The sequence below is a fragment of the Crotalus tigris genome, unplaced genomic scaffold, assembly GCF_016545835.1.
Source record: "Crotalus tigris isolate CLP2741 ecotype Arizona unplaced genomic scaffold, ASM1654583v1 scf7180000017663.5292952, whole genome shotgun sequence".
NCBI lineage: Eukaryota > Metazoa > Chordata > Lepidosauria > Squamata > Viperidae > Crotalus > Crotalus tigris.
In genome coordinates, this window is record NW_024096550.1 from 5,139,521 (window position 1) to 5,164,838 (window position 25,318).

Genomic DNA, 25,318 nt, shown 5'->3' on the forward strand with positions numbered 1-25,318 from the left:
GCATATGAGACATGTTCCAGCGTTAATGTTTTCCTTTCACTATAAATTTAATTTGTTATTTGGTGATTAACATTTGCTGATTATTCCAGTCAGAAGCCTACCATCAGAGTACACTGGAAAGTTTACAATATCCCTTATAATAGATAACATCAAAGCAAGTAAGGCACATAAAATTCATTAGTTAAATTAGGTGTCAACGCTGCTAACATTGGATGTTTTTGCTTTGACAACAGATGGAAAGGCAGCCATTTTACTCTTTTGCTTTTAGTTAGTTGATGCTGGGAGGGGGAATGTGGATGAGAATCCAGTTAGTCATAACAATAACTCAGCTGTGGGAATCCTATTGCGCCCAGTTGATAAAGATTTGGCAGCTGGAGAGCTGGGGAAAAAGCCTGCACTTCAAGCTAATGTGATTTATGACTGTTAATTGGAGGAGGAAATTGTGCTTTGTTACTTTGTGCCCAGGGGAGGGGAATTCAGTTTTTGGCTTTAACTACGTAGTGCCGATACTTCATTTCTTGAATAAAAGATTCTTTAAAGGTAAATAATGCTTTGAAGTTCTTTTGAAGAGTTTCATCTGTCGGAACCACAACATTAGGGGTTTCAGAACTGAGGTGTATCTCCCTTGGGGAGGTGCAGACAGAATCCAGGGGAGATGTGAAGAACCTTTCAATTATATTGTTACAATAAATCCATCTTTCCCAAAACTTTATTGTATTGTTTTCATTGTTCATTCATGTTCATTTTGGAATTTTTTTTGGGGGGGGGGAGAGAAACTTGAGTTAAACAAATGAAATTTAAAGTAATTGTTTCATCACTATATAATCACTGAGCTACAAGATGTGCCCCATGTGCTGGACAAACATGTAAGCAGTGAAAATCTCAAAATTAAACATTGTCCAACTATTTGTATTTAGATAAAACTGGCAAAAGCATTTCTTACAAAAAGTCACATGTATCAGAGTAAGTTATCCTCAATTAAAATGCTTTCTTCATATAAATGAATTACCTAAGTGTACTTAGCAACTCAGCAATTTGTTGTTGATCAATTCCACTTGGTGGAAGATTATACTGAACCTGTTTCCCTCACTTTCATGTATGAAACAAGCTAGTTCCTCTACTCAAATAAATAGGTCAGCTTCAAACAAAAGATGAGTTCATGGCAGGCTGAAACTGAATGTGGAAGGCTTGCTCACTTTAGACATGCAGTATTAACACAAAAAATGGGGAAGGGGATAGAAAACTCATCATATCAAAATTAAGTAAAATAGTGATATGTTTCCAGGATCTGTCCTGAACAATAAAAGGCAAAATATTCAACATAATTCTGAATATTTGCATCTCAAGTGTCTCAAGGTTGTGTCATAAAAATAAAATGAACAGCAAAATAGCTTTAAGAAGGAACCTGCTGTAGGTTATTTATTAGCAAAGTTAACTATGGTTATCAAGGTTCTATTTTTGTTGTTAAAATATTTAATGCCCTCCAAATGTAATCAACTTTTATATATTTTATTTATCTTCAAACACTATACACTTAAATGTAAAAAAATTTATTTAATCTAATCCAATATGTGATCACAAGTTGTACCAACAGAAACATTAAACAGCACAACAGAGATAATGGTTTTGCTACTGAATTAAAAATAATTCCACATTATTCACAGCACAATTGAATCAGAAGGTACAGACTAATTTCTGAAGTTTAACCACAGAATAAATTTCAAATCCACACACTGCACCAGGTGACATTATGAGAGTATGTTATATGTTTTAAAAAAAATCCAGCAGGTAAACAAAGAGCTAGTGCATATACCAGAAATAACACTCACAAGACTTTTCCTCAAAAGAATTTTACAAAGTATTTATAGCACTGAAGATCCTTGAAGAAATCCAGCAGTTTGCAAATACATCTCTCTCTCTCATTGTGTAATACCAGAGTCCCACTGAATTTAAAGTTGTAATTCTTCTCAGTAGTTAGAAGATACAGCTATTATTCTATACTTTATATTTCTTCACATACTTTAATACTGGAATACTAGTTGGTCATAATATACATTTTATACATTTTTAAAATATTACATTTCTATAGTTAAAATAATGTTCACTTCAGAAAATCGTACTTTGTTAACATACATTATTGCAAACGAACATGAAGCCCATTTTGTCTGTTTAATTGCTGATGAACTATTTACAAATTCTTAAAAAGAATAAGTTTCTATCATTTACAGTGAATATTACATTGTTGAATCTAGCATTATCTAGTTCTCTAATACTGCTGACACAAATGCCACCAGTAAACCCAGGAATTGTTTACATAGATAAATATGACTTCACACTGATATGCTTTTGTTGAGAAAAAGGTCGCTCAAGTATCATTCCTAAATCTCAACTCTTATGTTCTAAAAAACCCATTTTGTTTACTAGAATAGGGCTTCTCTATGTGCATATGTAGAATTAGTACCAATACTCCAAGTATTTGCTGGGAGGTTCCATCAAAGTCAAAGACACTTAGAAAATGTATTCCCAAAATAAAAGCAGTAAAGTGCCAGATGTCACAGAAGTAAAATATTAAAAAAAAATTCTATTTAAAAAAGCCATACTAGTAAATACAATTTGTATTATGTTTATAATTTCCTGAACACTTTTGGAAGTATAGGCAGAATACTTCTACATATATAACTGCATATTATCAGTACTGGTTTGGAATCTTACTTTTATATTTATCTTGAACTAATAATATCCATAATTTGATTGGGATTCCATAGTACATTGGTACAAAGCAATAACTCCAATATTGCAACTTGGTTACAGGCAGATTGTGATTCACTTTTTTCATTTCACAGCAAGCAAATAAGAGTCAATTGTATGTAGTACAACTTACATTGGAAGGACTAAAGGTAAACCATTGGATGAAACTTTTAAATAAAAAAACATACGTTAATATTCCAAGTGCTTATTAAGGACAGGCATGTTCAGTTTTTAACATTCATGTCAGCTATTTCAACAGGTAACTGTTGACTAGCAAAGAATTATGAATTTACTGCAATGAACATAAAAAAGATATTTCAATACAGTCTGCACATAATTTATTAACTTCATAAATGTTTGGCTGTTTCAGAAAACCCCCCAAAAGGCAATATATCCCCACAGGAAATGGATTCAGATATTTCCTGCCACAAAGAAAAATACATTAACGAAAACAAATTACATTCTTAAGCTTAACAACTAAGTAGAATTCACCTTGACATTATATAGTCTTTTATTAGTCTATGTGGAAAGGGGAGAGATACAAAATGCAGCAGCATCTCATCCAATCTCTTCTCCTGTAGCTAACTAATAGAATTGTTGCAGAATATAGGAAATGAGATTGTAAGAGTCTGACAGGCATACTGTAGTCATTTATGCACCTTCTTGCTCAGGGTAGTTTAAAATTTTCCGATGAGCTTGTCGCAAATATTGCTGCTGTTTGAAGTAGACTTTGAAAGCTCCTTTTATAGCAACAAAAGCAATTCCACCCTAAAAATAAAAGGGAACAATTAATAAACGCCTATAGAGAAATTCAATATCTTTTTTTAATGTGGCTTTTTATACACATTTGTAATATGCTTTGAAGTTAGGTTAATTAAAGCAATTTTATATAAATACTGGAGACATGCTATTCCCTGTTATAATGTTATTCTGTAATGTTTCTTTTATAAAAATATTTCATGCTGATTTTACACATTATTTTGGTTGGGTTTTCTTAATTCATTCAATGGGAGGGAGGTGCCCTTCCTGTAATTTCTCTCCCTGAGTTCAAATGACCTTGAATCAGATTTTGATTCTAAATTCTCTCAATTTCTCAAACAATAATCCCTGGGTAATATTATGCTATAATTTTGGGTAGCATCTTCATTCATATATATGACTGCCCCTCATCTCATTCTCTCACTTCACATTTTTCAATTTCTTCCATGATCTCCCTGCTTGAAAGTTCAGAACCCCCTCAAAATCAGCAAGTCCAATACCTCTTTCAACTTTTATTTCATGTCTTTCTCATCCAAATGTTACCACTTATTTTGTGAATAAAAGTATAATAGAATGTATTTATATTTTTATTCTTTGAAATTTCATTTTCCATCTTTTAGCTAAACTAAAAATACTTCATTCAATATCAAAAAAAGTCCTTGTCACCTCATCCGTTTATTGAATACCTTCATCCTCTGTCAAATGTCATCTCTTCCATTTTGATCTTTTTGTAATACTCTGCTCCCAAATTAATTTTCTGAACACTCAATAGTCAACCTTAAATCTAAACATTGGCTTTTTGCCTAATCTTGGATTCAGTCCAATCTTCCTGCACTTACCTTCTATGCTATCCAGGGCCTTGTTTCCCCACTAATCTCAGATTTTATGCCCCAAAAGCTCTGTCACTGCTTGCCCTTCAAAGGGCTCAGCTATTTCTTTCCTTTGCTGCCCTCTAATTGATGCAATTTATCTTATACTCTCTTAATCTCATCTTTTGGGTTAAGTTTTTGACAAAATTCTTCAGCAGCTATCCTCCGTTTCTCAGTAGCAAGTGCTGCATTTCTCCACATCAAATTCCATGTGTGTCAAGCTGCTAACAGCACCATGGAAGCAAGATTCAGTCTTATTAATAAGGTTTAATGACAGGAAGGGATTAGATCACAGAATTCTGGAAACCAAATAAAAAAACCGTGTTCTTAATTTATTAGTCTGTACTTTATTGAGAGTTCTATATGTGTTGCCCAAATTTCTTTCTCATACATTCCTTAACTGATGGACTGAGGTTTCGTTGACTAGATAGGATGAAATATCCATTTGTTCCTCATATGCCATGTTTTCAGTAACATATTTCGTTCCCAATTCTCTAATAGTATATACTTGCATTTAAAGCTCCCCTTTTCCAGTAGTAGTAATAAAATTTTAATTACCTTACATAATATTTGGATGCCATATTTCTAATTAACTCATGTAACCTTGATATCCATAGTTAGCTAGCTTCTATTCAGCCTTGATTAATTCACTGATGAAAAAGCAATTATGTAAAAGAATAGCTTTTGAATACAACAGCATAAAAGCTGCTGTTGTAAATTTAGGCATTTGTATAAAGTATTTTGAATCTCGAGGACACATAGTTACAGCCACTATGAACCAGAAGACACTATCTGTGAATCTCAGCCTTAGTTCTAGATCAGTGGTTCTCAACCTGTGGGTCGGGACCCCATTTGGGGTCGAATGGCCATTTCACGGGGGTCGCCAAACAACGCAGTTCGCCATTTTTCCCCCTCTTTTCCTTAGTTGTGCTACTCCCTTTTATTCTATTGGCTTTTGAAAGCCAATAGAATTAGACTCTCTTGAATTGAATCTAATTCTATTGGTTTTCAAAAGCCAATAGGAATTGTCCAGGCTGTCTCTGACCTGCTGAGCCCACCAAAAGTCCCATTCTGCAAACGGTGCTGTACCAGTTGAGTAGTCCTTGACTTACAACAGGTTGGGTAGACCTCGACTTACGACCTGTTGGGGGTCGCGGCATTAAAAAGGTTGAGAATCACTGTTCTAGATGTTAAACTCTGTCTGAACTGTCTTTCCCATCTATTGTTTAATTGAGACAATGAACTAGGAGCAAGGAACTGAATCTAGTTCAGTGTTTCTAAATCTTGGCAAACTGAAGGACAGCGGACCTCAACTTCCAGAATTCTCAGTAATTGTCCATACACCTGAAACCGCCAATGTTGGGAAACCATGATCCAGTACAAGGAGCTAGGGTTCCCTCTCCAATAACCTCAGCAGGTTAAATAAGGTGGATTTGGAAACCTGGGTACTTATTTTTACCCCTTCCATCTTATTTATTTACAAAATGTCTACCCCATATTTATTCACCCTGCGGTTTACAGTTTACAAGTACATATCCCTATATAATCTAAAACAGCTATCAATAACATCCAAGTAAAACTCTCTCAAAAATTAAAATTGCAACACAAAAGCCATTATCAAAACCAGTTAAGAATCACTTGTGTTCATCTGCCATTGCACAAGAATGTAATCAATACTACGGTAGCGACCTCCTGCATCTGGATTAAGGAACTGCCAGCCTCTTCTTGCTCATTGAACATAACAGAGGTGTGGGGACAGATAAGTTCAATTGCTGGGAAAGAACTTTGATGGAAGCCCTCTGGACCATATCAAATGCATGGTCTGAAAAAATCCTTCATTCCTGCAATAAATCATATCATTACACAATTACAGGATTTCTAGGTATGACTGAAAATCAGTTCTGAAAAAGGCAAGTCTGAGACTTAAAAAAGTTTCAGTATGGACTTATGAAATTATTGATTAGTCTTGTGAAAGGGCACTTTTTAACATGAGGAAATCCTGACATGACACATGGGTACATCTTATAGAACAGATTATATCTCAAAATACTATACGAGTGGATTCACAAAAACCACGAAGGTAAGATTATATTTGATAGTTTATAGTTAGCATGACATAGGAAACCAGCTATTTAAACCAGCTAGTGTGTTTGTGAAATAGCAATTGTGTTTCATTAAATGATTTAAAGCTATGTGAACCCAGCCTATTATACTTGTATGCAAAATTTAGGCAACCCTGGTTAAATTGTATGTTTCGATAGAATTCTAAATGAACAAAAGTTGACACAACCTCTACATGATTTCTATGACTTGGAATGTATATTTAATATTTACATACAGTTCTTTAATGTTTTAAAATGAGAATTTAGATATTTAATATACAGAACGTTATTTAGCACAAGGAATATAAAAACATTTATGTAAAGAGATGACAAATGGTTAGAAATGTTTCTATAATCCTGCAGGTTTACTTCTACAAAAAACTTCATCTTACCAAAATTGTTCTTTGAAGATTAGAATTAACACTGCTGAACATCAATTTTCCCACTATTGTAGCAATTGTGGGAAAGACAAGAGCTCCACACAGGATACGAGTAGCGGAGACATGATCTGCTAAAGGGTTAGCCTCAGCTGGAATACGAGGAACAGGACATCCAATCCCTGAAGAAAAGTACCATTGTTAGCAAATATTAGAATATACACATTACACATTTCCATGCAACAAACTTTTCAATGCAGTATTTTAATTTTATTCATTCAGAATTCTTCACACTACATTTTTTGTACTAAATTCCATTAAACAATGTATGATTTTTAATAATACTATACAAAATAAGTTTGCTTTTTATATTTTGTTTTTTTTTTAACATACCTTGTCAATTTAGATAGAATTCAACCAGAATCAGCAAAAAATGTGCTAGATAGGCTTTTCCTTAAGGAAGGAGAAATTTGCTATACCATTTCATTTTTTCTTGCTGAAACCAAGCCTAACCTAGATATTAAAATTTTGTAGCATTACCTGGAAATATGCTGTTTAGTATCTGCAGTTTATTAGAGTACTTTCGCCACAATCTAAGCACATAGTCTTCCCAGCGGATCATCTTTCCTAATATAAGCATAACTGGGATGGTAGGAAGTCCAATTAAAAGGAATAATGGATCTGCTCTCTCCATGACATCAAGGCCCTCTTTATGACCCACAACCTGACCAAAACAAAATTACACATTACTACATTACTATTACAAGCACCTCATTTCTGTTAACAGATAATCATTCTATAAAGGATTACTCACAGAATCTTTATCAAGTGTGTTATTAACCCGATTCAGCCCTTTTCAATTATGCAAGAACAATAGTTTGAGCTGAACAAATCTATTTAGAAAATATTGCAGAAGAGCTGGAAAATACCAAATCACTTCCAGGGAATTTAAGCAGCATTATACTACACTATTGTATGGGACAGGAAGCCTTTCCTCTACAGAGAAAGTGACCATAGCCAGTAAGAGACAAGGAAAAGAAAAACTAGAAACTGACGGTTAGATAAAATTTAACACCATTTAAGACCAATATCTATTTTTATTATTTGTAAATTATTTCTTTTGATATAATGTTCAAATCTATTGCAACATGATCTTAATAAGTTATGTTGGAATCATAAAAATATTTTTTTAAATAGTATCTTTATTAGATTTCAACATCAAACATTAATATACAAACTAACAAAAAGGGAAAGAGAAAGCGAATAACAAAATAAATTAAAAGTGACAGAAATATATACCAGTGCTAGCTTTGTCAACCAAAATATACCCTGTGATAACCAGCCTGGTATCTGAATCTTATCCATCTAGGTAAGTATTTATGGCATTAAAGCTGGAAAATGCTCAATAAGTCTGAATCTGTTTTAGTTGTAGAGTTTTTCTCTTAGTAGGAAAATTTTAAGGACATTAGCTATGTGAAGAAGCTGGATTGTATTTCCTTGGAATTTCTAATTATGAATGCCTTCATGTTTGATAAACCTGAATTACAAAGCCTTCATATGTGGTAATATAAAATCTCCCTATGTCAGACTCCTAGTTACCATGCGAGCATGTCCATGTGGTTTCATAACAGTATAGAGAGGTTTGACATTGCCTTCTTTTACTATTGCTTTTTAGAGGGCCAGACAACGGATTGGCTCTCAAATGTATTTAAGGTGATTTCTTATTTCTGTAGGTGGTCTCATATTCAGAAATGAACTGTTTTTGAGAGAGAGTCAAGATCAGTGAGACACTGCCACTTCCATTTACCAGCTGCTGAAGAAATCAAAGTAATACAGGTAATACTCAACTTATGGGACTGGATTTCTGGACTATAAGTCACTGCATTTAAGTTGAGGCATTCACATGACCAGACCCAATTTTACATCATTTTTTGTGGCAGTCATTAAGCAAAACATTACGGTTGATAAGCAATATACGGTTGTAAATTTATTTTATTTTATTTTATTTTTAAAATTTATAAGCCGCCCCACTCCCGAAGGACTCTGGGCGGCTAACAATAAAAAACACACAAAACATAACAAAACAACAATACAAAAGCAATCATCCAGGGGTAAGGTTTTATAAACCCCAGGCCTGCCAGAAAAGCTAGGTCTTAAGTAGCTTATGGAAGACCAACAGGGTGGGAGCGGTCCTAATCTCCGGGGGCAGCTGATTCCAAAACGTGGGCGCCATCACAGAGAAGGCCCTCCTCCGCGGCCCCGCCAAATGGCACTGCTTGGCCGACGGGGCCTGAAGGAGGCCCAGCCTGTGGGATCTAACCGGACGTAGGGAACTATGAGGTAGTAGGCGGTCTCGCAAATAGCCTGGCCCTGAGCCATATAGGGCTTTAAAGGTAATGACCAACACCTTGAATTGGACCCGGAGACCAATAGGCAACCAGTGCAGCTCACAGAGGATAGGTGTAACATGGGTGTATCGAGGAGCACCCACTATCACTCGCGCGGCTGCATTCTGGACCAACTGTAGTCTCCGAATACTTTTCAAGGGTAGCCCCATGTAGAGCGCGTTGCAGTAGTCCAAACGTGAGGTGACAAGGGCGTGAGTGACTGTAAGGAGAGCCTCCCGGTCCAGGTAGGGTCGCAACTGGTGCAACAGGCGAACTTGTGCAAAGGTCCTCCCAGCCACAGCCGTCAATTGATGTTCCAAATTCAGCTGTGGATCAAGGAGGACACCCAAGTTGCGAACCCGCTCCGAAGGGGGTATATTTTCCCCCGCAAGAGTCAACACTGGACAGTCGACATGATCCTTGGGAGGCAACATCCAAAGCCACTCGGTCTTGTCAGGATTGAGCCTGAGTCTGTTAACCCCCATCCAGACCCTCACGGCTTCGAGGCAACGGCCCATCACATCGGCCGCTTCACTGAGAGAGCTCGGGGAGGAGATATATAACTGGGTATCATCAGCATACTGATGAAACCTCACCCCGTGCTGTCTGATGATCTCACCCAGCGGCTTCATATAAATGTTAAATAGGAGGGGAGAGAGGACCGACCCCTGTGGCACGCCACATTCAAGGGGCCTCGGGGTTGACCTCTGCCCTCCCACCAATACCGATTGCGACCGGCCAGAGAGGTAGGAAGAGAACCACCGTAAAACGGTGCCTCCCACTCCCACCCCTTCGAGTCATTGCAAAAGGATCCCATGATTGATGGTATCAAAAGCCACTGAGAGGTCAAGTAGCACCAAGACAAACCTCTGTCTCGGGCCCGCCAGAGATCATCCATCAGCGCGACCAAAGCGGTTTCTGTGCTGAAGCCGGGCCTGAAGCCAGATTGAAAAGGGTCTAGATAATCCGCTTCATCCAGAGACCGTCGGAGCTGGAGCGCCACCACTCTCTCTACAACCTTCCCCACAAAGGGGAGATTGGAGACTGGACGGAAGTTATTTAAATCAGCCGGGTCCAGGGTAGGCTTCTTGAGCAGGGGCCTCACAACCGCCTCCTTCAGGGATTGTGGAAAAGACCCCTCCCTCAACGAAGCGTTGATCAACACCTGGAGCCAGCTTCGTGTCACCTCCTTGGCAGCCGAGACCAACCAGGAAGGACACGGGTCCAATAAACAAGTGGAGGCGCTCATTGCTCCCACCGCTCTGTCAACATCCTCAGCAGTCACAGACTCAAATTCATCCCATAAAACTGAGCTAAGACCTGCCCCAGTCATCTCAAAAGGCCCTGCCCAATCGGAGTCTAGGTCTGTCCGAATCCGAGCAATTTTGTCTGATAAGAATTGCACAAATTCTTCCGCTCTACCCTGTAAGGGCTCCCCAGCTTCCCGAACATTAAGTAGGGAACGGGTCACCCTAAACAGGGCGGCGGGGCGAGATTCTGCAGACGCAATAAGTGTGGAAAAATGCGAACATTTTGCCGCTCGTATCGCCACTAAATAAGTTCTAATATAGGCTCTTAGAAGTGTCCGGTCGGATTCGGAGTTACTAGCCCTGAAACCATTCTTCTGAATGCATATTTTTTTGCTTGAAATTGGCAAAAAATATTGCAAAATGCATTCATTTATTTGTGGGATGTTGCAATTGGTTGTAAAGATGAGCCAACTGCAAAGTGCCCAAAATGCAGTCATGTAACTATGGGAAGATAGTGTGTGGCATAATGTTTTATGATGGTCAGAAGTGCTTATGGACCAAAAAACACATTTCAGGCCCGTCAATATTTTGAATAATTGTTACTTGACCAATTGTAAATTGAAGACTATCTGTAGAATCATAATGTCAAATATAAGGCAGCTAAAAAGGAACAAAACCCCATATGGATGAAGGAAACATAATCTGGATCTAGGTGTAGTAAATTGAGTCTTCCAATCCTGCCTTAGAATTCTCTTTCATACCCACCCTCAAGGGCTTCTCCAGCAAATCTCTAACAGTTTCCAGCTCAATTACAATAATTTAACATTTAAAACATTATCTCAACCTGCATCACTGTTACAGCTCCATAAGTGACAGCTGTCCAGTAGATAGAGCCCACCATTATTCCAGCTGCAGCAAATGGACAGGCTTTTGAGATAAGACGATCTGCTAAGTCCAAAACATAAACAACTGGACCTATAATGTAAAGAAGAAATGAGGGTCTGTAGCAACAATCAGAATATATAGCAGAGGAGCAACTGGCAAATGAAAATTATGTTTCATTAGTAAATTTTATAATTGTATAAAATTGTTTATTTCTTTCCGTAGAAATATAATATATTCAGATGTCTAATCTATTATTGTGCCTTTCTAAGTATATCTGTAATACACATGTTCTTAAACAATTTAATCCGAAAATGAGAGAAATAGTTCTAGCCTTTTTATTAAGTTGAATGGGTCACAGTAAAACAGGGGTGTCAAACTGGCAGCCCGTGGGCCGGATGCGCACAGGCCATGCCCACCCCAGCTCCGCTAAGGTGAAAAACATCACGATACTTCATGATACATCACGTGATGCGATCGAGTTTGACACCCGTGTTATAAAATATATTTAGAATAGGTTTTATTTAAGGCAGTACAATTTAGAAATGCTACGTACTATAGGTAAAGATACAAATGTACTGGTTTTAAAAAGTGAAGACTATATGGAAATGGATTGGTCATATAATGTGTATATTTTTTGCAGTCTGTTTGACTTTTCTGTAGAAAATTTCAACATTTTATTCAGTTGCATTTTGAGTAAACCAATCTAACGTATAACTTGCCTTGATGTGCAAAATAGAGCTAATTTATTTTCTAGTACAGACATCTTTAATACAGTTCTGAGCTTTATAAATAGCAAATATTTACAAAAAATAATGTATATTTTACAATAAAACATCTAGTTAGGATAAAATTTCAGTTGCTAGACTAAGAGCAGAAAAAAATTCAGTTTGCAGTATTCCTTAGGTATGGAAGCTGGCTGTGATCTGAGCCAGTTATTGTTTTTAACCCTAAATTGGAAAGTTAAAAAAAAAAAAATCTACCTACCAACTTGCCTGTGACAAGTCTAATAAATTATTATGCATAACCTTTAATGAAGAGAACTTCTTGCATGGGTTGATTTGGGATGGATTAATTTGGGATAATAATGATAATAAAGCAAATTGCGAAAGGTAGTTCTACTTGGAACAGCTTACATCCTGCAACAATACCTTTTACACTATCAAACAACAATATCTGCCTATCCCAGATCTTGGGGAAATATTCGACGGATGAATAAAAATACCAAATACAGTCTAAATATCTGGCTCACAGTGTGACCAACCATAATAATTTTACATGTATTAAAACTGGCAGATTTCTGTGTGATTTTTTTCTTCAGTATAATTGCATATTAAGCAGGCAAAATGATTTATAATACCAATATGGACTAGACACAGAGATATCTCTATCTCTGAACTTTTATACTTTAGACATATTTACTTTATTACTGACATTGTCTAATAATAATTCTTCCCTGAGATCATAAACCACACTGATGATCTCATGTAGGCTAAAAAAGAATATTAAGTGTTAATGGAAAACCTAAACCTTCCCACACCATATCCAAATTTTCAAATATAGGAGACTCGCACTTAAAATCTTGGAGGACAAACCTGTTTAACTCAATATGTGTGTCTTACCTAGCTTTGGAAATACTATCAAGTATTCTGCATTGCACTGTGGACAGGCAACTCGAGCTGTACTGTTCCCTCTTTGTTTTTCATCCACCCAACGCTGCAGACATGTTTGGTGAACCCATTTTGTAGAGCCTCTACATCTGCATGGTCTCACCCATTCTGCTGTTCTGTCATCCTCATCAGTAGCAAAACAAACCCAGCAACTCCTGGAATTCAAACACAAGTCTTGTCTCAGTTACAATTACAAACAAGAGCAAAATATCCTCTTTCACTTTCTTCTTAAAAAAAGCCACTAACCAAAATTTAACCAAGAAGCATTTTTAATGTTTTATTTGTCAAAGAACACAATACAAATTTCAAACAAAAGGATCATATTTGAATAGTATTTGGAAATCTAAGTTCCAACAAGAATTTTCATCGACTGTTACTTCTTATTTGGCAGAATCAATCTACTACATCAGGGTCTTCAAACTTGGCCCATTTAAGACTTGTGGACTTCAACTCCAGGCATGCTGGCTGAAGAATTCTGGAAGTTGAAGTCCATAAGTCTTAAATGGGCCACGTTTGAAGACCCCTGTACTACAGGATGAGTGGCTCTTCACTGATGTTATGGACTGTGATGTTTATAACATTCAGGTTACATCCACCCGACCCACCAGAGCAGAGAGGCAGGGAATGTTGTAAGTCTCCTCTCCTTCTCAATGGTGTTATCCTCCCTTTGGAACATCATCAATGTAAAGATTAGACTGCTCCCACTTTGACACTCTTTCGCAAGACCCTGAAGACCTAGTTTTGCCAATGGACCAGAATGGGATGGATCCCATCAAGTGGCTTGTTTGATTGCTTGTTGTTGCAGGGAGGGGCGAGAATGGAGGGTTTTTGTTTTTCCTTTTTTATATTGGAATTATTATTATTATTATTATTATTATTTGTAAGCCACTTTGAGTCACTGAAAGTGAGTGGGTGGTCATATAAATTCTATAAATAAATAAAAAATAAATAGTGCAACAAAACTAATGCAACAGTATTGCCTGCAGATACTTTTTTCACCATCTGCCATTGACTTCCTTCTTGACTGTAAATTAATGGCCATACAGCTAATCCTTGGTTTATGGCCATTTAACAATGCTCTGGGATTACTGTGAGTATGGAATAGGTGCTTTGTGACCCATAAAGCACTTCACAAAACATTGTACTACCAACCCCATGTAACATGTCCACAATCTGAGTGTTTGGCACCCTGTTCATACTTTCAGCTAGTTCTAAGCACCCTGCAATGCCCTTTACAGTCTTCTGTGCTCACTTCCCCAGAAAGTCAATGGGGAAGCCAGCAGGAAAGGTTGCAAGCTGATGGTACCTGCCATGAAGCTGAGATTCCATCCTGGCAGCTCTTTGAAAGCAGCAGCTGGCTCCTAGGAGAAAATTTCAACTGGGAGGGAATCTCAGGTCTATGTGGAACTGAGATTCTGTCCCTCCTGCAGGCAACCTTTTGAGAGCAAAAGAGTTGCTTGCTGAGGAAAGGGGAACTCCTCTGGCAGGCTGCAGAAATGGAGATTTAATCGCAAAGATCTGATCTCTGTTCCTGCAGACTTTGAGCAGAATTCCCTTTCATGCATGGAAGGGAGTTGGACTTGGCAGACAACTTTTTTCTCTATCTGCATAACGACTCAGGAGATCATTTAACAAGTGCAACTGGAAGCACCAGGATTGCGATCATTGAATAAAGCAGTCAGATGGGCATTTCACTTAGATTGCTATGCTCAACGATCAAGATTCTGGTTCCAATTTTCGTTGTAAGTCAAGTGCTAACTGTAGTGCTCTTCATTTAGCACAGGGGTCCCCAACCCTCGGTCCTTGGACCAGTACTGGGCCGCCGCATGCCAGCAACCGGTCCGCACAAACAAGCAAAGCCCTATCCACGGGATGCAAGCAGCACATAAAACCACGCCCCCTCCGGTCTACGGAAAAACCTCTCTCCACGGAACCAGTCCCTGGTGCCCAAAAGGTTGGAGACTTCTGATTTTGCAAGACAGTAGGACGTATGAAGCATTGGTTGTTCTAGACCAGGGGTAGGCAACCTTGGCTCTTTTATGACTCGTGGACTTCAACTCCCAGAATTCCTGAGCCAGCCATTTCCATGAGTCATAAAAGAGCCAAGGTTGCCTACCCCTGCTCTAGGGAATGACGTTTGTCAGAATATGTATCTTTTTAGAGTTCCTATATTTTTAGAGCTCTTGGCAATATTCAGTACCATCAACTATAACGTCTTCCTGGATCCCCTAAAAGAAAGAGGGTTGGATATTGTTTTAAAATATCCAAGAATGGGCATTTCCCACTAGTAACTGTGAAAGAGAAATAGTTGAGCCCATGATTCAACAATGCAAGATACCATATGACATGACTTCCTTCTTCCCTCCATACTATTTAACATATGTGTGAAATTGATCAAACAAAGATTTGGGATGAGATATTATTAGTACATAACTTCTGAGGATCTAAAATATTATACTATCTGCCTTCTAGAAATGCTGAGTAGAGAACATTGAACAGGGCACTAAAGACTACCCAGTGACCCTTAGGTCATGTGAACGTAAGTAAGCAGCTAGAAAGCATCTCTGGTTCTTTGAGTAATTTATCAGTTTCAATTTAATAAACTTTACATTTAAGTTTATTAAATTTTAACTTAAATTGCTCTGAAACTCAAATCCACTGTTTAATAACAGCTTTAGCCTTGTCAAATTCTAAGAATAATAGATGTTTGGGTGAGAGGCAGATTACATATAATGCTCATCCATCACTTAAACCAATAATTGTCAATTGATATTAATGAGAGGAGCCAAGTTAAATCCTATCTTAACAAATAAAATGACTAGCCAAACATTGGCTTCAATTCTGAATAACTTGGCTCTAGTCTCAAGATTGTATTAGAAACATACCCAGGCTTTTTAAAAAACAGATCATAAGAAATCTTATTGTGCTTTTTGAAGTTGGCATAAGCACTTAAGGGCATACCATAACAATAACTGTGTATCTAATTCTGCAGCAAATCATTTGATGGCAACAAGAATAAAGTTGCTTCCATGTAAAAGTGCTGTGGCAGTACTTCCTTTGTGTCACAGAAAAGGCATAATAAACATAAGCACTTTTCTTTTGAAAGTCTGAAAAAGAACTTAGATAATTAAAAAAAATAACTTGCTCTATGTTATAGTTGTCTAAATGTCACCTTTCATTCCTGGAACTGTTGGAAAACAACATAATTTCTGTTTTTTTGATACATTTAATAAGTAATTTATAGTATTTTTTAAAAGCACCTTTGATTTAATATTTGTATTAGGGTCAAATTTAGGTTGGAGGGCATAATATGAAAATACAGGGATAGGAATTTGACGATGGATATTTTGTTCTAGCTGTAAGGGGAAGTGATAATTGATAATTAAATACAGCTTTAGTTCTTTATTTTATTCTTGCACAGAGGGAAAATATAACAGGACCTCGAAATAACCAAAATATAATGAAAAATGTCCTACATAATGCAAATATTTAATTAAAAAAATAATCCCACAAAACAAAATACTGCTGTTATAAAAATATCTGTTAAACAAAATAGGAATGCAAAATACATTTAAGATTATAATTTTAAAAATTATAAGTTATTCTAATCAAGGAATAAAAGAATATTCTTCATTATTTTTTAGCTTAATAACTCAATTCATATTAAGTCCAATGGTTACTTCATATAAAATGAAGGAAATGGAAAACACACATAGGAATATTCTTGAAGCAACTCAACAGACTAAAAGAGTTAATGTTCCTTTGAATGAGAACAAAAATAAAAGCAGCAGTGGACCATTATATGTACTTATCAAATAAGTTTTTCAAATGTTTAACTAATATATACAACATCACAAACAATGGATGAATTGCAAAAGAATTGTATAATTACTTTTATAGTCTTAAACCTTCAGCACAATACGAATACTACAATGGTAAAGGATTGCTTTCTGTCAGAAGATTTATCTTGTTATTGATATAGGAGAAAGCTAAATTAAACCAATGACATAAGAATCTTAGCTCTTGCCAATTTTTTCATTTTCTTGTACTGAATAAAACATTACTTTTAGCTAGCATGGAATAGGACAGCAACCTAAAATAGAAACAGTTTGCTATGTCAAACAAAACACAGTCTAAAAATTAGCCCGTGGTCCTTACTATCTCTAAAGAAAGATACAATACCTTTCCCAAATCTTTCATGTTTTAAAGAGCTTGGAAATATTGTTTATTGTATCCGTATTAGAAAAAAACAAAATTTTAAAAAATTCTATGTAACATATCTATTGCTTTTTACACAAAATAAAATATTTATTATACAAAAGATATTTTTGTTATTTCCATTCTTTTTCACTTACATATCACTCAAAGATATTTCACTGAATGATAATAAACTTCCAGAAGTGGTCTATGATTCTTTCTTCTAATCAATGTTTGTAAAAGACAAATTGTATTATTGTTATTTTCTAGTATGGCAGTGTATTCTATGCTACAAAGTTGGCTATTACTTGTGTTCAAATTTTACAGAAAGAGATTTATAGAAATCCAAGAGTTAAGACTCATACTTTTCAGCTAGTATGAGATTACACAGACAATTTTGTTGACCCTGTGAGTGATTAGTTAGGATAAAACAAGAATAGTCCTTTTGCAAGTCTAACAGCCATTTTTGAGATGTCAATACAATTAATACCTTTGGTTTTTATGCTAGATGAGGAAAGAATAGATTTATACAGTTCATAGCATTTCTATGCAGGATGTAACAATCCAAACTATATTGTTGGACATAAGTTTATTTATTTCTTATTTTTATCTTGTCTTTATTCTTCTTATTTTATCAAAAAAACCTCAAGGCAATGAACATAAATAATACTCCTTCCTCCCTCTATTTTCCCACCACGGCAATCCTGTCAGATGGATTGGGCTGAGAAAGAATGACTGACCCAAGGCCTTCCAACTGGCTTTCATGCTTAAAGATGGACTAGAACTCACAATCTCCTGGTTGCCAGCTTGGTGCCTTAATCACGACACCAAACTAGCTTTCTTTTGAAGACAAAGAGTTTACTTTTTCCTTTTTAAAATAGGCAAATAACAAAATCATAACATAAAAGCTTCAGAAACACTCAATGTACGTTAACTAAAGCAAGAAATTTCAAATCTTCCAACTGTTATAATTTTTGTGAATTTTGAATACTGATACATTTGTATTTGACTGTCATCTATATTCTAGTTGTTCTAATTAAAAATAAAACTAGACTGTAAAGAAGAAAAAATGTATCTAAAAATAGTTGCAACGTTTTAATGAGCCAGGATTTCAGTATATCTGAAATTAAACATTTCACTATTTTTAGGGTACAATAGAACACATATCTTGGGTTTTAAGAGTAGGATTAAAGCTTTAAATGAAGCACAGTTGGTACAAGGCACTTTTTTGTTCAGCATGAAGATATTAAAACAGATCCTGTTCAACATATTTAATTATACTTAGAAGTATATTTTAATCAACAAGGTAGTAAACTTCAGTTTTTAGAACTGAAAAGGCATTATGTGAACAATATTAAGCAGCAATTTAAGCACTTAACCTCAATTTTATTTAAAGATTCTACAAAGCTTCCTACAGTAGCACTAAACTAAAATGTGCTTTGTCATTCTCTGTCAGTAACACTAATCAGCAACTCTTCCTCAGTAGGTATCATGGTTATTAATTTTCCTTGTCAGTAATTTCACAGAAAGGTGAAGATAAAATGCCTTCTTAAATTAATCCTGCTTTGGGGAAGATGATCTTCTTTTAATAAACACGTGAACAAAGATTCTAAATACTATTGACAGCAACATCTTGTTTCACCTGTTATGTAAAAAGCTTAGAACATTTATTTTCTTTTTCCAGAACAGACAGCAATGTGCTTCTGTATCTAAAATAATCATATTCTAAAAACTGAATTTTGTGTGTTTACGTACAGAAACCACGTAGCATTTGGAATAGTTGTTCTTGTACATTCATTTTTCAAAATAATTACCATATTTAAAGAACAACAAAGGGTTTCAAAATTATTTTCATATGGAGTACAATAGTTATGTGATGATTAGCTTTAAAAATAATGTACGGTTGAAAATAGCATCTTAATATCAATGTAAGCACATAAAAGATTATATACAACCCACAAGCCCCTGAATTCTAAATAGAAGTCAGTATGTTTTTACCTCTGTTATGTAATACTGTGCAAATACTGGAAAGTACTGCTCAGCCTCTGCAAACATTGATAGAAACAGATGAAGAATGATTTTTATTGTTGATAGCGGAGAATGACAAAGCACATTTAATATACTCCTGCTATATGAAGAAATTTTATAGAATAAAATAAAGCTCAAGTGGCTGCAAATGTGTATCTGCTACACATTATGACTTTCTCTAGGGAAAACATGCAGCTTTTAAAATTCACATAACTAGGAAGGAAGAGTGCAACAATAGAGCCTTTTGAATGTCACCCAATGGCTTCTCCCACTGAATACATTGGGTAATGTTTTGTCTTCACAACCTCTGGCTAATATCTTTCTTTTTTTGGCTTCTTCTGTCACACCAAATTCGATCCCATTATGTTCTGTTTTCAGGCAGTTATCCCTTCTGGACAACAGACAGAAGAATTCTAAGCCTTTTTACATAATATCCCAAAATTCCTTTGGGATGAAAAAGTGCAAAGCAAAAACATGCAGAGCATGTTTTCTGGAATCTTTTCTATTTAATTTACCAATAGTGACCATAGGACATGTCTGCATTTTATTTTGTTATGTGCCTGTATGGTTTTGGCAGCATTCTGTGCCATTCCCCCTATGGACACAATGGGGTTTTATTCTGATCTTTTTTGGTCCACTCCCAGCTGGATCCAATCTAGTCTAGTCTTGTTGTTGTTGTTAATTGCGAAGTCGTGTCCGACCCATCGCAACCCCATGGACAATGTTCCTCCAGGTCTTCCTGTCCTCTACCATCTTCTGGAGTCCATTTAAGTTCACACCTACTGCTTCAGTGACTCCATCCAGCCATCTCATTCTCTGTCGTCCCCTTCTTCTATTGCCCTCAATCTTTCCCAGCATTAGGCCCTTCTCCAGTGAGTCCTTCCTTCTCATTAGGTGGCCAAAGTATTTGAGTTTCAACTTCAGGATCTGGCCTTCTAAAGAGCAGTCGGGGTTGATCTCTTCTAGGACTGACCGGTTTGAACGCCTTGCAGTCCAAGGGACTCGCAGGAGTCTTCTCCAGCACCATAGTTCAAAGGCCTCAATTCTTTGGCGCTCAGCCTTTCTTATGGTCCAACTTTCACAGCCATACATTGCAACTGGGAAAACCATGGCCTGGACTATACGCACTTTTGTTGGCAGGGTGATGTCTCTGCTTTTTAGTATGCTGTCTAGATTTGCCATAGCTTTCCTCCCCAGGAGCAAGCGTCTTTTAATTTCTTGGCTGCAGTCTCCATCTGAGGTGATCTTGGAGCCCAGAAAAATAAAATCTGTCACTACCTCCATTTCTTTCCCATCTATTTGCCAGGAATTGAGAGGGCCGGATGCCATGATTTTGGTTTTCTTAATGTTGAGTTTCAAGCCAACTTTTGCACTCTCCTTCTTCACCCGCATCAAGAGGCTCTTTAGTTCCTCTTCACTTTCTGCCATTAGCATGGTATCATCTGCATATCTTCTAGTCTAGTCTAGTCTAGTCTAATCTATTTTCAAGTTTTATCTTTTTTGGGGGGTGGGGGGAGATGACTTCTAACTTTGGTCCTGTTTTGTTTTTGAAAAACAGAGTCCCAAACCCCTTTGTATAATTTCTTCCATGTTTTGCTGAGTTGGAAAAAAAATAAAGACACATATATAGCTTGATTAGCTATGTACCATCAAGTTGGCGTCAACTCTTGGCATCCACATAAATTCTCTCCATGAGAATCGGTGCTTAATCTGACACTTCAGAACATTTCTCCAGAGACCTAGATCTTCATATAATATATCCAAAGTATGATAATTTAAGCCAGGTCATTTATACTTTAAGTGAGAAATCTGGGCTGTTTCATGATCCTTTAAAAAAAAAAATTGGCTTTCCACAATACTATCAGGAGATTTTTCAAACACCAGTTTTCAAAAGTATCAATACTTCCTATCCTGCTTCTTTAAAATCTACTTTTCATTTTCATAAGACGTCAAAGGGAATACCAATGCCTGCACTATTCTGATCTTTGTAGAAGAGAAACAACGCAGCATTCAAATATTATTTCCAAGACCTTCATGACTACTTTAAGTGTATAAGTGTGCGCGCACATGTATACATACATATATGGAACTATAATGCTATTACAATATCAATGCAAAGCAGTAACATAAAATTGTTTTGCAAACATAGCCTACCTAACATCAGAATGATTATTGGCTCAGAAATGGGTCTAGTGTTGTCTTATGTTTTTGCAAGTGACTCAAGGATTAATGGAAATTATCTACCTTGAATGTCATATGGGAAAAAAAAGATATCAATCACCATAATAAAAACATATTATGTTATATCCTAAAGACGCTGTGTGAATTGAAGCTACGTTTTCATCTAGTTCAGAGGTGCCGGCAATGGCAAAAAAGTCGCGATACATCGCAACATGTCATGAGACATTGCAAGTTTGACACCCCTGATCTAGTTTGTCTACTGATGGAACACAAATTCTTATGAAGCATCTGAATGACAAATGAAAGATTTTGAGAATTGGAGAGTGATGACACTGTTCTTATGACAAAATTGACTAAATATTGGTTCATGTTTTAAAATTTAGTTCTATATATTTAGAAATGTTAGATTCTATTAGATCTTGAGAATCATGGGGCACAATATTAAACTAGATGTGGGAAATCTCATATCCTTATTTGCCACAAAATTAAGTGGTGACCTTCAACCAACCATGTATCCCTAGATTTACTTCATGGGATTGTTTGGAAAGTAAAGTGGAATGTGACAAACCCAAAACCATGAGACCATGAAGGAAAAGTTCCATATCAAAATATTAAATAAATATTTCAGAATGTGACAGATATTTTAGTTATTGTGATAACAGGTATATTGCTTATTGTAAGTCCGCACATTTAATAACAGCCATTTAGATACTCCCCCCTTAAAATCTAACCTTGTCCAATTAAAGTTTTTTAGGACATCTGATACTATTTAATGCAACATCATGGCTGGAAATGTAACCTTCAGAATTTTTGTATACTTCTATCAATAAATAGAAAAAATATATACTTTCAGATTATACATTTTTATCACGACTTTACATAGGGAATAACATTAGAAGTGCAAAGCAGTGTTATTGAAAGCCTCACAATATTACTATATATTCATGTTCTCTTTAGCAAGCAGTTTATGGTACCAATTTATATTATAAAGAAATCATTGTGATTTGTCCAATTTTGACTATAAAAGACTCCTATAAAGTAAATAACTGTAAAATTCTGTTTACCTACTTTCTGCAAAACTTCAATTTTGCTTTTGGTTTAATGTCCTTGTTTATTTTCCCAACATACTGCCATAAAAAAACCATATTCTAAAACAAACATAATTTGGTTATTTATTTTTATAATCAAAGACCAAAATGAACTAGAAACTACATATCCATTTTCACATATATTTTGTAGAAGTAATATAGAAATGGTTTGGCGCAGCTTTCAATATATTTTTTAAAAATTCCAAGCCTAGTCTATGCTATACATGCTCATTAGGGTAAAAAGGCCACTGAATTTAATATAGGATTTAATAAAGTATCCGAGTAAAGCCTTAGATTTCAACAGTTATTGCACATACTTTACCTTTCCCTGCTAAAACTTTTTTTTTAAAAAATTACTATTAATACAAATGATACACCATCCTTAAACTACACTTACAACTGAACATTTGCTCCCAAAATAGCCAAGTAGGTGCCGTCCATAGGATATGAGCATCCATAGGATATGTTCATAGGATATGAGCGCAATTATATGTTTCTGCTCATATTCCCTAATGTTTAGATTTCTGTTTGATCTTGATACAGTCAACATAATTAATAGCCACTAATAGCTTTATCTGCAATTAATTTGACTAATTCCCTCTTTAAAAATGACTCAAGTTTGCTGACATCATCAAATTATATAACTTAGATACTTATCCTTTACTATAATGGTTTATATTATATTAAAATGATATTTATATATCATTTTAAATAGTATATTTTAAATAAAACCAAGAGATAAAACAACCCAAACTGCCATACAGAGACCAGAGTGATGGTCCACCAACACAGGATGGAAAGATTGTTTAGCAACTCAGAAACCAAATGTTACAATATTATTATTCCAAATCAATCCTCTGCAGGAAAAAGGACTCTTGATTTGAAGGTTATGCACCATAATAGGTCATGCTGGTGCTCTGTGGGTAGGTAAATGTTCTTCATAATTTCCCAGTACGACACAGAGTGACTGACACATAGTTATTTTGCTATCTCCCATACCTGAGGGCTAGAACCTGGTCTACCCACTTTTAATCCAGGACTACATCACACTAATTCTCAATTATACATCAACCCCTCAAAAGTATTGTCCTAGATTTTGTAAAATTTATATATTACTTTGGAACATAGTATCCTCTCTCCTATTACAGTTGATCCTACTGAAAGAGATTTCTAATTAACAATGCTCTGAAGCAATGAAATATCAAAAGCATGAAGATCATAGTTCTTTGGTCTATTGCAATGATATCCTTTCTGATCAAGAGATATTATTCTGTATACATTAGAGATAAAAAGGAAGCTACCATAAAATTTACCCCATGGTAATGATAGGTTAAATAGATTAATAGAAGAGCCAGATACCTAATATAATTTCATAGAATTGACACAATCATCTGATACATTATGCTAACATACTGATTTTGTGGGATTCCACAAAATCCCATTGGCACAAAGGTTTTGTATATGCTACCAATACTAGATAGAAAATTTATCTCATTATATAATTCACTCTAACCTGAATTCATTTGTGTAGGGGGAAAAGCCTTATGAGGTTCTTAGTATTTTAGTTCTGATAAGGATAAGCTGTCTTTTCTTATCAAATAATACTGTTCCAGTTTCTCAGCATGTAGCTTCTCTTCCCATTATAGTACTAAAGTTATAGACCACAAACTTGATTCCTTCATTAAACTTGTAAAGAAATTCCATCCAGATTGACTTAACATTAATTTGTTTTGCATCTTTTTGTGCTAACTTCATGCACAGGCCTATACTGTAATAAACCTAAATCTGTAATTGCTATAATTGCAGTATTTTCAACCCAAATATTTTTTACAGTAATCACAAAACAAACAAGATCCTGTTTGTTTATATCATCATATTAAGCCTCTGAAGCAATCAGTGTTGAAGGATAATGGCAAAAAGAAGAGTATCCAAATTCAGTTCCATTCCACTAACTTTCTTATTCACCTATCTGGGACATTTAAAAAAAAAAAGAGCTAAACTGAGGGCAAACAGTTATTAGTTATTATATAAATTTATTCAGATTATATAAAGGTATTTATAAAATTAAACCAATATAAACGAATTAATATTTCAACTTTAAGCTCTTTACGGTGCATAATATTAACTCAATTTCAACTGGAATATATGTTCTCAGCGGAGACGGGTGAATAATGTCTGAGATGTCATTAATTTCTGTTCTTGAAAGATGCCACAACCGCAACAGATTACAACCCACACACCTCTTTTCCTCCCTTTCCTCGCCTAAACAGCAGTCTTCTATTTCTACACGGCCCTTCATTCCAGCGGCGTTTCAGTATTTTGTGCTCTATTATCGCCGCTTTCCCTCCATCATGGTCGGCTTCGTGTCTCTGCCCCTTGACGCATCTGAGCAGATCACCCGACTCGCCCGTTACTCGCCCCCAACTTTACTCCTGCTCTCCTACCTGTCCAGGGTCTGCGGCACTACTAAGCCCGTCTGTTCCGACATCCTCCCCAGGTACGGGAAACCCGGGGGCTCGGTTAAAACAGGCGCCAGCAACCACTCTAGAAAGCAAGGCCCACAGCCTGCCAGAAGGAGTGCCCGGATGCTTCGTTCGCGGCGACAAAGGACGCCACTGAGGACAGGTGCCACTCAAACCTGTCAAGCTTCGACAACGGCAGAGAGCGCGCGCGAGAGCGAGAGAAAACGAAGAAACGGAAGGGGGGGGGGAGGAAGCAAGGCCCTGGCCTCCGAGCAGCGAGAGACGAGAGGGAGGAGCGAGTTACTGCGCACGCGCCGG

The 25,318-nt window shown here is 36.2% G+C and overlaps 1 protein-coding gene across 1 annotated transcript; it reads right to left on the reverse strand.

Annotated features, from left to right (window-relative positions):
• Positions 1-1,493: 1,493 nt before the first annotated feature.
• MARCHF5 (membrane associated ring-CH-type finger 5) lies at positions 1,494-25,270 on the reverse strand. The gene is made up of 6 exons (XM_039336059.1): positions 24,983-25,270; positions 12,997-13,199; positions 11,337-11,467; positions 7,396-7,579; positions 6,871-7,037; positions 1,494-3,516 (listed from the first exon to the last, which is right to left on the reverse strand). Exons 1-6 carry the CDS (start codon positions 25,024-25,026, stop codon positions 3,400-3,402), a joined length of 846 nt encoding a protein of 281 aa, XP_039191993.1. The 5' UTR covers positions 25,027-25,270; the 3' UTR covers positions 1,494-3,399.
• Positions 25,271-25,318: the final 48 nt, after the last annotated feature.